This window comes from Dermacentor albipictus, chromosome 5 (assembly GCF_038994185.2).
Source record: "Dermacentor albipictus isolate Rhodes 1998 colony chromosome 5, USDA_Dalb.pri_finalv2, whole genome shotgun sequence".
Lineage (NCBI taxonomy): Eukaryota > Metazoa > Arthropoda > Arachnida > Ixodida > Ixodidae > Dermacentor > Dermacentor albipictus.
The window spans coordinates 105890896-105906605 of NC_091825.1; the positions used below are offsets into that span (position 1 = coordinate 105890896).

General features: G+C 49.7%; 1 protein-coding gene across 5 annotated transcripts in view; it reads left to right on the top strand.

Moving 5' to 3' along the window:
• The window catches only part of LOC139059996 (protein SSUH2 homolog), a 65379-nt gene that overhangs the window by 38661 nt on the left and 11008 nt on the right, over positions 1–15710 (top strand). For all 5 annotated transcript variants that reach the window (XM_070538668.1, XM_070538669.1, XM_070538670.1 and 2 more), the window contains 7 exons: positions 1892–1996; positions 7887–7959; positions 8879–9008; positions 10863–10923; positions 11671–11858; positions 14168–14262; positions 15083–15175. In XM_070538668.1, the coding sequence (XP_070394769.1) occupies positions 1892–1996; positions 7887–7959; positions 8879–9008; positions 10863–10923; positions 11671–11858; positions 14168–14262; positions 15083–15175 (745 nt within the window). The remainder of the gene's footprint in view (positions 1–1891; positions 1997–7886; positions 7960–8878; positions 9009–10862; positions 10924–11670; positions 11859–14167; positions 14263–15082; positions 15176–15710) is intronic.

Sequence of the window (15710 nt, forward strand, 5' to 3'; positions counted from 1 at the left end):
TTTCACGAGATGTATAATTTTTACCACTGTCAGGGTTGAAGTGGAAACGGGATGTCACTTTGCACAGCGATTCTTCGTTATGAAGGGGGCGATGCCTATAGTAAGAGGACAGGATATTTAGCGTCTCATTGCTCGAAAGTTGTTCGTGCAACGCCAACTTCCGAGTGCGATAGGGCGACACCGATTCTGTTGCACACAAATAAAATTGGCTGTAAAACGCGCCCTGTTATTCTCCCTTTTATGTGACTTGAACTGGGAGGTCACTTCCGGCCGGAACCGGATTGGTAAATGTCGCCTCTGATGACAACCGGACAAGCCACGCATCTAGACGCACGACATTCTAAATGGCGCCCCTCGTAATGCAGACATAATACTTGCTTGTTGCCGTTGCTACACGTACAAATGTTACCGCTGAGGTGCGCGCAAATATTGAAGAAGTTTCGCTTCGGTTGGAGTTCAGAAGCCGCGCTTTTCAGTTGGTCAATTTGGTGGCCTCACTCGTCCGCCTGGCAGTCATACTGGACATTAAAATATATAGGCTCATATTATATACATCGATTACTTCCGGATTTGCGTTTAAATTCGTTTAATGTAACGTTTGATACGATTCCTCCTGCTGTGACAGGCGTTCGTTGACGTTTTCGCTTCCGATCCTGTCAGTGCACTTGACAGACAGCAAGGCAACGGTAAAATACCGCTTAGACAACTTCGACCGATGAAGTTTCTTTTGCCGCTTCCGCTGGTTTGGTCAATCGAGGTACACTGGCAACTGTATCCTAGAAAATGACCTACGAAATCAATATGGTACGGCATTTGCTAATACCCGCTATTTCTTGCGGCGCAAGAACGTTGCCATCGGACCATGGCACATTATCACTGAAGTTTACACTTTTGCATCTCGCTCAACATGTCGCCCCTACGAATGACTGGACGATGAAAGAAACGCGTAAGTCGCTAAAGAAAAAAAGTATAATTGAACGCCGCTGAGTGGTCCTTCGAGTTACGAACTCCTCGCGGGCAAGCGAGCGCGTGGAGTCGCTTGGCACGTTTTGATTTGGCTTTACCGAGGCGCAGTTAGAACGCAGGCGAGAGCTTGCGCGGACAAGGAACGCGCGGAAAAGACATGCTTCCGAGAGCGTGGGTGACGTGGCGTCGCGGCGATGCCCTTTCCCCTCACGCCACACTTGGCGCGCTATCACGGCAGCGTGTATTCCGTTTCGCCCGCTGTGCCCCGTCGAAGTGCGCTCCTCCTGCCGTGGCGTCGCAGCCAATGGGAACTTCGTCGAGGCGCACTCGTGACGTATAGCGTTGCAGCCAATGAGAATTTAGGTGCCGTTTCGCTGCTACAGACGCCGGCTTTTTCGCTCGATGAGCCATTTGACGCTTTCACATCAAAAGCTAGTTTCGCACAGATATCAAGTCGGCATTCGTTCACGTACCGCCAAGGCTGTAGAATTTACCGACAAGTTGGGCAATCTGGATGACACATCGAGCGCAAATGCGAGTACCTTCGCGCAGAGCATGGTTGCACTTGCATTGTATGGGTTGTACGATCAGGGGCGCTTATATTTTTCTTATTTTATTTTATTTACATATATTGATTTTATTTACTTTGTATGTTTACGAAGTCAATCATGACCCGAACTCAACCGTGGTCGTGTTTGCTCTATCTTGAATGCATACCTATATTGCACACATGGTCGCCCGCTGTCGCTGATCTCTCTGTGTGTGTGTGTGTGTGTGTGTGTGTGTGTGTGCGTGTGTGCGTGTGTGTGTGTGTGTGTGTGTGTGTGTGTGTGTGTGTGTGTGTGTGTGTCTTACCGCCCCGCTGGTGAGTATGATGATGCCCTCAATGTCTTCTCACTCATCGGCCCGTTCTCGTTGTTCGCAGGGTCTCACGCATCGTTCGCGATGGACGACGAGCCAGAGCCTTCGGCGCCCCCGCTCGAGCTCATGGATAAAGTGGACGGCTACGAGCAGGCCTCCTTCGACGCCGGTACGTCGGTATACGCAACGTGCTTGTTTCTATTATAGTTGGTTCGTGTGCATTGACGTTATTGGGCTGCCAATATAGTTAAGAAGCAAAAGAACACCAAGGACGCCGGGCAAGTTTAGCGGAAGATGCTAACGGACGCGTCTCTATCCATTGCAAAAGAAAAAAAAAGGGGGAAAAGAAAAAAACTTATTATCATTTGTGGATCTATGGTTCGCACCGTAGGTACCGGTTTCTCTTCGTCGAACACAACAAATTATACATGTACATATGACATGCACGCTTCACACGTATTGCGCCGCACGGCAAACTTTCGAAAAATGTAGCCAGTTTTGAAAGGACAAAAAAAGGCCTAGCATTGCGCGTTAGTCGTACTTTTAAGTAACATCCGCATATATTAGGCAGCGATCGTAGCGTTGACATTGTGAGGCTTTTGAATCGACACGGTGATGCGCTGTCGAAAACACAACCAAAGTACCTAAGTAACGGTTCCCCTTCTAGCGTGACGGATATCACAGCCGCGCAGCATTGCAGCTGCGAACACTTCCGGAATGAGGAGCCGAACCTACAGGGGGAAATCGTACAGGCAACAGCGGAATTATACGGTGGCTTATTTTCAGTCGCATTTGGCCGTCCAACCGACATCGCGGCTGACCTCTTTCCTAGTAGTTGTTGTTTATGGTGTAATTGGCTTCCTGAATCATTTTGATCGTCTTAGTTGGCGCTGTTCCTTCCTAATTCTACCTTGTACAACAAATGCAGTTTGACCCGCCCTGGTTGCTTAGTGCCTATGGTGTTGGGCTGCTAAGCACGAGGTCACGTGATCGAATCCCGGCCACGGCGGCCGTATTTCGATGGGGGCGAAATGCGAAAACACCTGTGTACTTAGATTTAGGTGCACGTTAAAGAACCCCAGGTCGTCTAAATTTCCGGAGTCTCCCACTACGGCGTGCCTCATAATCAGACCGTGGTTTTGGCACGTAAAACCCAATAATTACAAAAATTCCACACCAACCCATGAGCCACTGGAGACAATACATATGTGACGAAGTGGCTTATGTGTACAGCCACATACGATATTTCTACAGATGTGCTGGCTAACGGCTCTGTCTTCTACGGAATTACGCAGAAAGTTTCATAGCAAGAGGCTTTCTTAGTGTGTGTATACCCGTATATGCATGAGCTCATGTGAAAACGAGCAGCAAAGCTTCGTGCTGTTAATGGACAGCCTCTGACTCTTGTTAAATTCCATAGTAACCTGTGGCTGTAAGAGTGACGCAACGGTCTCTTATTACCATACAAGATGCCTCGGGACAGGAGCAGCATTGTAACGGCAATGATGAAAACGTCTTTGAAGTCAACCTATGAAACTTACATGAAACTATGCTTAATGGAAAGACCGCTAGTGCGCAACACGCATAACTTTACGTTCGGTAGTAAGTGTGGCGCAACTTAGCACTACGGACTCTTACCAACTGCGCCACCTGTAAGCGTCCCGTGACTACCACGCGTGCGTACCCAGCTTCTCCAGTACCCACAGACTGCGGCAACAGAGCAGTAAATGAATAGCTTGGCCCTTTGCTGTTAAAAACACAAAACATTTTACGTCGTGGCTGTATAGCTGTCAGTTCTTTTTTCTTTTACTTTTACCAGAATATAAAGTGTGACAACGGCTGGGCTCAAGCTACGGGCGTGCTGTGCGCAGTTAATGCGCAGCTGTGCAAATTAAGTTCGCGCCAACGTCCACGCGCAGCTGCGATGCGTATGTATTGCAGCCCCCGCAGCCGTTGAACCGTCGTTACGTCACCACATACGCCCCCGGCTCGCACCTGTGTGCGGTCTGCTCGTGTCGCGTTCCATGCAGGTATTTACGCTTGACGCTTCGCACCTGCAGCCAGGGCTTTTCCCGGTAGGCTTTCTCTCTTTTTTGCCCTTTACTGTAAACATCAGTCACGAGCTAAGGAATCGGTCGTATCGTGTTCGTTCGCTTGTCACGCCTTTCTTTAGGAACGGTACGACAGAGCGACAAACAAACAAACAAACAAACAAACAAACAAACAAACAAACAAACAAACAAACAAACAAACAAACAAACAAACAAACAAACAAACAAACAAACTCAAACCTGTCACCTGAGAACGAACTACGGTACGAATCGTACGATTTCAAGTTGAACGCACTGGTCACTGCGTCAGGGCCGCTTTGCGCAAGCGAAGATATATTGTGCACGTGCAGTTGTAAATTGTCCTCCCACTCTATATCAGGAAGCATTGAAAAGGACAAAGAGATGAAAAGTTATTTTTTAATTTGTTTCACAGAGAGATTAAAAATTCGTTTAAAATTTGTTTCTGGCGGTGGCCGCATTCGATAGCCTGCCTTGTGTGCATGTTAAAGAAGCCCAGCTGGTCAAAATTCGCCTGGAGTGACCGTATACTTGCCAAAGTCGCTGGCGTGTGTGTGTGTGTGAGTGTGTGCGTTTTACTGAAATAAAGGAGGTAACCTTACTTTTCTCTCGGTCTCCGCTGATCTCTCTACAAGGACGGTGGTACCGTCGCTCTGCGCGTGCCGGATGGCCCAGGCTTCTTTTTGGTACGAGGGTGACGTCGTCGCTCTCCATCTTACACGCGCAAGAGCCACGTGCGACAAGAAATGGAGGCCGCGGTAAACGTGCGCGTATAGGTCACGACGCACCACGCCTATAATGAAGTGTCCCGAGGGCTTCCCTCAGCACCGGTATAGTGTCGCTTTAAGTGGGCTTCCGTTGCGAGGCGTCACAGATCGCGTGCGAAGCCCCTCAGCGCGCCGTCTCGTTTAATTCCGTGCAGTGTCTGCGGCAGCTAGCCGCCATCGAAGTCGTGCGGGCAGCGTGTCACTCGGTGTTGATCTGCAAGAGCGCCGTGTCTGTGTGTCCGCGTGATAATCACGTGACCTCTAACAAGCCCCGCATTGCTCTACAATAGTTGTAGTCCGAAGTTGCGCCCTGCTCGGGACACTGCTTGTCGTGAATTCGTCAGCGCCTGAGAATCCGCTTCGTGATTGGTCGTCTTCCTGGTCTTCGTATTGTTAACCACATTGGCATGTTTATGTCGGGCCGTTGTCATAGCCATACGAAATACACGCACAAGGATGAGCGCTTATTATTATGTTGTTGTTTTTTCGTAACTGCAATGACTCCGTAACTAAAGTCGCCGCACAATTTGAGTAACTCAACTACTTACGAGGTCCCAGTCAAGCTTTACTGTAATGATGAACCATCTTGCCTCTGGGTTGATCGCTCTGAAATGACTGGGAGGGCGTGCACACATTAACGTTCACTGGGTGACCTACTGATGATGCCAAAATCTGTTCACTGCAGTGGGTCACTGCGCCGGTTTTTTGAAGCACTATGCCTGATACGGCGAATATTTCAAAGGACTCCGGTATAGCGGAGTGTCACCGGGTTGCAACGCGTTCTGCGTCACCTTTATCACAAGAGACAGAGCCGTGGGTCGCGCTGTACTGCACGGAACAATGCAAAGGAAAGGAAACATCACCCACTTCTCTTTACAGAAAGCAAGCGGCAGAAGGTCCTTTAGGAGAGAGGAAAACGGATACCCGAATTTACCGTATTACCTCGTCCTCCACCACGACAGCGCTAATAATGGCTTCCGGTGTATATGGCATCAGTGCGACTCGGCTTCTTCAAACGAGAATAGAAAAAGAAAAAGAGAAATGTTGCCTTTGTTATCGAAATCACGCCGCGCCCGGGAAACAATGAGGTGCTTACGCGCCGGACAATGGCGCCGCACGTGTAGCCAGTATTCGCCCCCTAGTTGATTCTTGTTTATTTGTTCATTAACCCGGCGTGTCTTCCGAGTATACACACACACATCCGTGACAGCGCGCCGCTCGAGCTCGTCTGTCGTCTTCTCGTTTGTGTTTACGCGACGTGACCACGTGACCGACGCGGACGCGCTTGGTTTGAAGGCGCACTCTCTCTCTCTCTCTCTCTCTCTCTCTCTCTTGCTTCGGGCCGCGATTTTGCCGCCGCGGCCTCGCCGTTCGAGATGGTGGAAGGAAAAAAAAAAAAAAAGAAAGACAGAAGGGGAAACGAAAAAGAGGAGGAAAATGAAGCGAAAAAGCGTCCGTTTTTTTTCTCGCGATCGACCGAGTGTATCGCGCAGAGTCGGATAGTTCGGCAGCCGCGACGAAAGTGGCGCGAAAAGAGAGGCGAAAAAAACACATATGGCCCAGACGAGCATCTTCTTCGAGCCCGTCGAGTTTGGCAAGCGCAAGCCGCCGGTCGTGGTGCAGATCGAGCCGTGCGTCTTCGGCTTCGGTGAGCGACGTTTTGCTCGCTTGTGGTTGTGGGGGGACGGACCCGGTCGAACGTGCTATATATTTCCCGAACTTTATTACTACAGGGGCACTAAGAAGACGACACTATAGGTCGCACTTTAGGGTGGTAAAGTATTTTTTCACAACTATATTTTCATTCATTCGGCGGCAAGAAGCTGATCTCTAGATTGAACAAAAAAAAAGAATCAATCAACTTTCATTCTTTTAAATTTCGCGCCGACATGTCAGCGCTTGCTCGTCAGCGTGACGTCACGGATTTCAAAGTGCTCTGTTGTGTTCGCGCTATTTTTGGCGCAAGAAATGTTCTCGAAACTTGCCAGGTTGATCGTTTGCTTTGTTGTAAAAAGAAGCCGCCATCCGTCTTTCAGTGTCGCATCTTATATTATTATTTTCTTATTTTCAATTTCTTTTTTTTCATTTATCTGGCTTACAAAGGCTCCTTTCGCGCTAAGTGGGAGCCGCTTTGCTACTGCAGAATTGTAATTTACTAATATAGCTTAAAAAGTACTTTCTCTTGATCGAGTATTACTTTAAGCGTCTGCTTGGGCATTGGCTACTGGATTTGACAAAAAGGCAGGCGCCTCGTGCGAAATCAAGGAAACGCTTATTATTGTTATTCCGCGCTGCAAGTGGCAAAAAATAGCAAACGTGTGCGTTTGATAAATGAGAATGGCAGGCAGCTAAGAATGAATTTTTTGTCTGTCTAATAAGCGCAAACAAAACTATGCGACTCCTCGGCACCATACAACAAATAATGGGCAAAGCGTTTTATTACCACTGCATGGCTTTATAACACTGCATGGCTTTACCACTGCATGGCTATTACCACTGCACTGCATGCGCCTGTCCTGTCTTCTTCCTTGTGATCGGCTAGAAAGCGCAACCAATCTTTCCAAATTCAAATATTCGTTGTGGGCTTGGTTAGAGAGAGAAAGAGAAAGCGGAAGACGGGTGTGCCAACGATGCGACGAGTATCCCACCCGAGCACCGCGTGACGTCATGGATTTTGACAGCTTACGCTGCCAAATTACGCTGCTCGGAGCAGCGCAATTTATTTGCCAGCGGAGCAAACGTTCATTGCGTTCGAATGTAAAGCAGAGGCTCGTCCTGCCAAATTCTAGCTCCTTTCGGTTTGCAAGAAGCGGCCCGAATATACGAAAATGCAGTGACATCTTCGACGGCACGATGATGCATGTCGTGGTCTCTGGGGCTTAAGCGCGAAATTCACAAAAAGGGAAGCTTGGTCTTACTTTTGTACTCTGGCTGACGCATTTCTGGTTAACATCCCTGCCTTATCCCTTTCTCTCCTCCTCCTCCTCCTCCTCCTCCTCCTCCTCCTCCTCCTCCTCATCCTCCTCCTCCTCCTCCTCCTCCTCCTCCTCATCATCATCATCATCATCATCATCATCATCATCATCTTCCTCCTCCTCCTCCTCCTCCTCCTCCTGTATAGTGGCTAAACCCTTTTTGCAGCAAAACAGAAGGATGCAAATACAGTTACGAAAAAAACTCTACACCAACTCTAAACAGACTGCTTTTCTCCCTCTCCCCGCAGTGGACGTCCCACCTCCGTACTCGCCCTCGACGCCCAAAGAAGAGGATACTCCTAAGCGAGCACCGCTACCATGGTACGGAGCCTTATACGTCTGCAGTCTACAAGTTTGACGAGGTCTCAACAAATTGTCTCGCTCTGTCCACGGTGCACGATGTCACCGCATATTGGTTGCGCGCGTTTCGAGAGAGAGAGAGAGTAAACGTTTATTGTAATAGAGACTGTTTGGTTATGGTGGGTGGAGCCCCTCCTCCAGGGCCCCACTGGTTACAGCGGCTCGCCGGGCCTGGTCAAGGGTCGCCGGTTGGCTTCCGCCTCTCGAATGATATCGAATCCACTGTCAAAATCGATATGCACTATCAAATAGCTCTAAAAGAAGTAACACGGCTGCGAGTTTTCGGGACGCTGCAAGCTCACCGAGATATATCGATACGGGATATAATATATACCATTAGTGTATAGCTAGTGCATGCGATGGTTATACGAGGGACCCTGGTTGTACGTAGCGTAAGTGCATCATACAAGCCTGGGGGTTGGTCGTGCGTGCTCTCTGCTTCGCCACACTCTATAAGGAAAGTTTTCGTCCTGCGCGAGGCGTATCTTGTCCCCAAACAATTATCGTCATCTGTTCTCGTTTGAGTTTTCTTTTCTGGAAACTGTGCGCTTACTATATACTTTCCTGTAAAACATATTATGTCACGTTGATAATGCGCATATACTATACTCGACCTGAAAAGACCGGGCGCGCGTGCAGCTTTAAAGACACGAAAGACACTCCAGACAGGTGACGATTGGTTTCGGAACAAGGATACACTCCAAAGGGTGGAAACGTTAACAGGGATACAGCCCAAAGGGTTTAAACGCTAACAATGATACAATCCAAAGGGTGTAAACGCTAACAGGGATACACTCCAAAGGGCGTAAACGTTTCTTGGAGCTTACTTGCATGCCCGGAACAACACAGTAATCGCGCGTGCGCTCACGTGGCGGCGCAGCACTCCGCAGGTGACGGAGCAAGAGGCCCGGCAAGCCTTAACCAAGCACGTGGCCAAGCACTGCTGCTACGGCAAGGCGTGCGCGCGAGACATGGCCATCACCAAGATCGACCACACGTCCGCCTTCCACGTGAGTGCCGCTGACGTCACCAAGGTGCGGCGGCGTTGCCGTCGCGTTCAGTGCAGACGGCTCTATCGTCAGAAGTACGCATTGTAAGTTCAGCGCTGTCAGATGGATGATGCGATCGCCTATGTCTAGGGACTTCTTTTTTAGACGCAGCGCATAGCGGCAACGTAACATATGCTCGCGCTTTTAATAGTCAACCCCTCAATATTACCATCTTCTGCGCTAGCAACGCACAAAACACGGTAGCGCCCTTGAGAGAGTGAAAGTTTCTGCGCGCAGAAAAGAACGATGTGATGCTCGGTAACGTTGTCTTAGCCGTATAGCAGATAGATACTCAAGCATTGCGCCGGGCATCGTAATGGTATTTTTCGTATCAAGGCCGTACCAATGGTAAAACGCTAAAAAAAAAGACACCCTATAACCATGCGGTAGTTACGCGCGTTTGTACGGTAGTTCGAAATTACAAACGCAGGCACGCCCGCGAACATTGCTCCAAACGGAACCGATAAGGCGTACAACCACTACACGACACCATGGTCGATTCACCGGTCGATCGGGGAGCGAACATTGGGCTCCGAGGGAAACGGCGCCGGCCCTGCTTGCCTCGCGCTGTCCCGACAGCTTGTTATATGGCTTCGAAATGCGAGAGTCACAGCAGGCACGCCGAAGCATGCCTCTCAGCGCCGCTGGGATCGATCGCTTATATATTTATCGCGCATATTCGCTTGGGCGGCAGGAAGCTGCAGGAGTCTGTTCTCCCTGACGCACGGGAGCCCCGTAGCAGGGCAGCATCTGGCGATATATCCGCCTCTGCACTTTCCAGAACCGGGAAATCGACCTGCTATTCAGTGGCACTATATAACGGCCGCCGCCGTATGTCAAATGTATTCGAGAAATGTGTTGGTATTTCTCTGTGAATCAGTGTATAAATGAAAGAAGAGCAGCGGATAGCTTTTTTTAAGCTTCTTGAAGTGCAGTCCGGTGCACTGTTTCAATGAAAAACTGCAATCAGTGGCTCTCACTTTGCTTGCACGCACTCCAGCTGCAGGTTCCAGCTGAAGTGAGCAAGGCGCTCAGCAAGAATTGATTTCGCGGCCTAGATGTGTAGAGAGGCGTCTGTGCCAATTGCGAAGCCGCACGATTCCGCACTTGAAAGATTCCAGCGCGCTCTATACAATCACGTGCAGTGGCGTAGCCAGGGGTTAGCGTGCACACTGGGAAGGTGCCTGCCCCCCCCCCCCCCCCCCACGAAATTTCTGTGTTAGCATGCCGCCTGCCCAGCCCTCCCTCCACCCTCCCTCGGCCTTCCATCTCCGCTCGAATGCGTGCCCCCCCCCCCCCCCCCCCCCCAGAAAATTTATTTTTGGCTACGCCACCGCTCACGTGTTCCATTTAACAGTGTGTTTAAAAAACAGGAAGGTGTGCACCAAGAAATTGCATTAGACCTTACCCTATTGTTCACCGGCATGGTGCTCTTGGTCCAAATCTCTTTGCACAGTATTCTAATTGTCTTCCGAGGCACTGCCGAAGCATTCCATTGGCAATCCAACTTTGGCACTGCATTGGCATGTCATTGCAATAAACCCCCTATGTTCTCCGATCAAGTAGGAATTGATCTCGTGCGACGTCGTTTGAACCTTGCGCATTGCACACTGCTTGCACTAGCTCTCTCAATCCCAATTGCGTTAATTGTGGCGCTTCTGGCGTATAGCGCTGTTATGGCAGAACATTGCGAGCGCTTTCACTGCAGCGAATGCTGTAACGTTCTAAACAAAACCGCGAATGTCTTGGGAGGTATCGCGTGGGAAATATGGGAATACCCATTGCAGTCGCGTGACAATATGATTCACTTTCCAGTACACCTTGGAGACGTTCACTGAGAAGCGGCAGACAGCCTGGTGCTTCGAACCGTACACAGGTCAGTCAGTTGGGTTGCTCTGCACGCTTCAAAGTTTTGCCTTTGAACTTACGCACTGTATACGTGCACCTCGAAAAGAGTCAAGACGTCTGCAACGGCTCGACAAAGAATGCACGCAGACGAGGCCTCGATCTCGTAATAGAGATATTTAGATTAGGCTACGGAAGCCGGCCTTGCGTTTATATATAGGGTATATGCGGTGACGTCATCGAGGCTGCCATTGTGTTGTAGAGCGAGCACGGTGAGAAGCTTAATACTGCCCCGATCAGCTTATCTCTCAGCAGCACTGTGGAAGTTGGGAATAGGACAACAATACGGCGTAGTCGACGTGGTGCGAATACTCCCTACATAACTCTGCTCGGGAAGCTAAATCCTGCTTGCTGGGACCCAGTCGGCGCGAGTCGTCTCCGTACCCTGTATTCTACAACCTTATCTTACTATTCTTCATTTTATTCGCGCTACAATTGCTTCCTCCAGTATATCATCCAACTTGCCCAAGAAAAAAAAAATATTTTGGAATAACTCGTTCTCGTGGCTTACAGTACAGGAAGTTAGTTACTCGAGCTTCAAGAGGCGCCACAGTTTTTACCTTGGAAACGTACGTCGCCATTGCTCCTTAATGTTTCTAGCCAACATCTGGGTGCTTCTCAACTCGGGTTGTAACCCATTCGAGTAAAGGAAAGCGATATATAGTACGAATCGCGAGACTGCCAATTGACTGCCTGAGTGGTTCCGTCCGGCATGCAGGGGGTCCGGTGGACGGGCCGTCGGCGGGCCCCGCGCCGGGTCCCTGGGAGGTGCCGGTGCCCTCGCCGACTCCGTTCCAGTGCCAGACGACCTCGGTGGAAGTGCCCCACACGGCCTCGGTCAAGACTTGCCACACCTGCGGCGGCGTCGGACGGAAGCGGTGCGCCACGTGCAACGGAAACGGATACGTGAGTCCTTGTGCCTCGTGCACGTCTTGTCTTCACTGCACGCGGCTGTGCACTGCTTCGCAGCGCCATTGGACTGGTCGTTCAATATATGTAGAATGGAATTTATTGACAGGAAAGACAGGGAGGTCGACCTGAGCTAGTGCGCTCTGGTCTGCTACTCTGCACTGGGGAAGAGGGAAGGGGAGTGAAAGTACTGGGATGGGTGATGATAATAAGAGAAGTGGTGAGTGCTTATGTATATGGGACAGTTGCCTTGCTAGAGCTGCTCGTCGAGCTTGGTGTCCTGCAGAAACTTCAACAACACTTTAGTTGCATGCATTGAAGTTGCAGTATCAGGCCATGCGCCGAGGAAAGCTCAAGATACTCGCGAAACTCGTGCAGGACATTAAACTCTTCGTTACTGCGAGCAGACGCGTTTTTCGATGGCGATAATGAAGCCAGATTATAGCTTCCAGAGCTGCCCATTCTCATAACGCAATCCTGAAGCTGAGTATAGGTGTCGGGACGCTTTGGAGCGACCTGTGTACATGCGTACGGGTTTCAGAGGCGATAACAAAGCCAGATGACAGCTACCAGACTTGCATCATTCAAATAATGCAATCCTAAAGTTGCGTATAGAGCTGCCAAAATTAACGCTTTGAAATGACCAATCGAATAGGCAATCAATAAGCCACATTTCACTCGCTATCGCGATCACGCTGCAGTAACCAGGCAAATAAGTTTTTTTTTTTGGTTCCTGTGGCACGCTTGCGTAGCGAAACCGACACATTTAGAAATTATATAGCGGTGGCATCGTGTGTGGGAGATGGTGGTGGAGGAAGACTAAGGCATCAAGGTACCTCCGGGCGCTGTGCTGCTAGAGCAGTGCGCGCGCACGCGCATTAGCCATATCATAGACCCGTATAGTTAATGTACAATGGTGTACATTCGACTGTTTCTTACCGTGCTTTTCCTACTCGGTTCGCAGCGATACGTAGCCCTCCCGGGATTAGAGCCTGAGAAAGCTTGCCCCAGCCGAACCTGCAATATGTGCTCCCTCGGCGCCTCACGCTCCCAGCGCGAACATGAGAGCGCCTCCGAGTGCTCTGAGCTGGAGCAGAGCGCTCTAAATCAACCAGAAGAATGTGTTCTCAGCACTCGATTTCGACCATGTACGCGAATGTAAACCGCACCGCAAAGGCGCTCGAAAGCGACCAGTTGAATGTACCATAAGTTGTGAGTAACATCAAAGTCACCCGCCGTGGTTGCTTAGTGGCTATGGTGTTGGGCTGCTAAGCACGAGGTCACGGGATCGAATCCCGGCCACGGTGGCCGCATTTAGCTGGGGACGAGATGCGAAAACACCCGCGGGTACTTAGATTTAGGTGCACGTTAAAGAACCCCAGGTGGTCCTTTACCACGGCGTCTCCCATAATCACATCGTGGCTTTGGCACGTAAAGCCTCATTTTTTAATTTAATTTATCATCAAAATTGATCAGGGCAGGGAAAAAACGTTTTCCGGACTTCTGTGCCGGAGACCACTAAACATCATTATACTCCTCCGTGCACGTTATTAACGTCCTATATAAACAGGGAAGGGTTGCTGCGACGCATATGTATGATACGTCTAGGTGGGAATAACAGGCATGTACACGTCGAAAAAAAAAGAAAAATTCATCGACGATTACGTTATTGCCTAAAGCGAAATTTGAGCGCATCTCTCTCTAACGTCGGACGCGCTCGCCGCGTGCCATGGATCAGTGAACAGACGACACACGCTGCTCTGGCGCGGTCCCGTAGCCACGGTCGCCGCGAAGTGGCACTACGCTTTCCTTCTCACGCTTTCGCCGTACCCTCCTCCTCCACCTCCCGCCTCATGCTTTCCCTGTAGCCTTCTCCTCCGCTTTCCTCCTCGCGCCATCTTACCTTTTCATCCTCCGTTGCGCTTCGCGTTCGCTCTGCTCGTTCGCTCGGTTACACCGATGCTCAACACAGGAACGGACGCTTAAGAGCTGGGCTCTGAAAGAGGCAGGCAGACGAACACGGACTTTGCTTCACCTTTGATTTTGTGCAAAAGCTTTCGAAAAACTTCCCGTGAATGTCTTCTAACATTTTCCTTTGAGAATACGCTAGCAACGTTTGCAGTAGTGAAGGTTAGCGACACCCGCAAGTTTGTGAGCGTGCACTAAGGCAATACCTTATTTGCCTTCGAGGCCGTCTCTTGCCGTTGCATACACCCCACTTTCCCGTTCTTCTAACTTGCAAACTAGTGTTTTTACGATTTACGAATCGTAAAGTAACGTGAAGTTTGTTATCTCTGAACCCTTAGGAACATTGCAGCTACTGTCAGGGCGATGGCCAGAAGCGAAGTCTATCGGGCGACAACGATCGATGTTTCCAATGTCACGGCATGGGTCGGATGCGGTGAGTGCACCTCCTGCTCCAACTGTTGCTCTCGGCTGATTGGAGTTGATGGATACAGTTCCCGGTTTTAATGCGGCAAGGAGATGACGTCACGATAATTGTCAAAGATGATGGACTTTTCACTTTTGATAGCGATCGGTAATTTTGCTCTGAATTGACGCTTAAGATAAACGAATTTACCCATCGTGAGCAACTGGTGCTCAGCCCTTGTAATCTTGAATCCCACTTTAGTTTAAATCGTCTTATTTTCGCGCTGTTTTATATGGTTCGCGTGTTCTTCAATATCTTAATCTTTATCCCTGTATCTAAATGTTGACGCCTTCTTCTGAAGCCTAACTTTTACAAACTGCAGGTCTCATCAACTAATAGTGAAACAGCTGCAACAGCTCTGTCAGGAACGATAATTTCACCGCGGGAGACAATGGTTAAATGGAAGGATCTTGCAGGGATTAACAGTGCATGCTGGAAAAGCCTTTCGGCTTTATCCGAGACGCGTGATCGCGGTTCTCGTTGCCGTTTCACCATACGGGACCCTATCCAACGTTGCAGTGTATATACGGAGCTGGTAAAGGGAAGTATGGCCATAACTGTATGCACGCGAATTTTAACGTTTTCGTGCGCAAATCGGCCGACAGCCCGCTGTGTATATACCCCATCCCCGCACCTTTATGATAACGCTGCCGCTAGAGCAGCCGAACGGTCTTAAAAGCTAACATCCCGACTGCATCAACATGTGCAAAGTAGTGACGCATGTGCAAGTGCCGAGTTTTATTGTCTTTAGCGGGCATCGTTTTGCAGCTTTTCGTTCTCACACCCGCAGTTGTTGGAAATGCAACGGCGACGGCGTGGCTCCGTGTCGCGCTTGTTCCGGTACCGGCCAGATCAAGTGCTACATCAAGCTCACCGTGGTTTGGTAAGTATAATGGCGGCACGCTGTGCGTATACCGTTGGAAGTGCGGCGTGCGTTTCCCTCGTGCGCTGCAGAACCGCGCGAGCTGCCACGGAGAAATGGGCAGTATTTCTGAGAAATGAGATCTGAATGATCTGTACTCGGAATCGCGAGCTTCGCAGCCTGATCGTATAGCTGTAGGAGAGTGTAAGCGTGCCGTTTCAGATGCGTGCTCCGATTGCCGTCAGGAATGGTTCGGCTCATGTGTCTCAAAAAAAAAAAAAAGCGCCGGCTTCTTTCTTTCTTTGTGACGCGGCAGAAGTCCGCGAGCAGGTTCAAGCGCCTGTATCTGTAATGGCATGAAATTCTTACAGTGACATTGCGGGAAAGTGGGTACTTGCGGTTGTTAATTTTGCGCTTTTTCCCAGATCGATATGGTGACATATATAAACATACCACCGTAGTTGAATTCCAGGGTAATCGATGGTGGCGCAGAGATCTACATGTGGTCCAGTTAGTGCGTGACGTACGAGAACAAATAAGGGTCAAATTAGAAGGC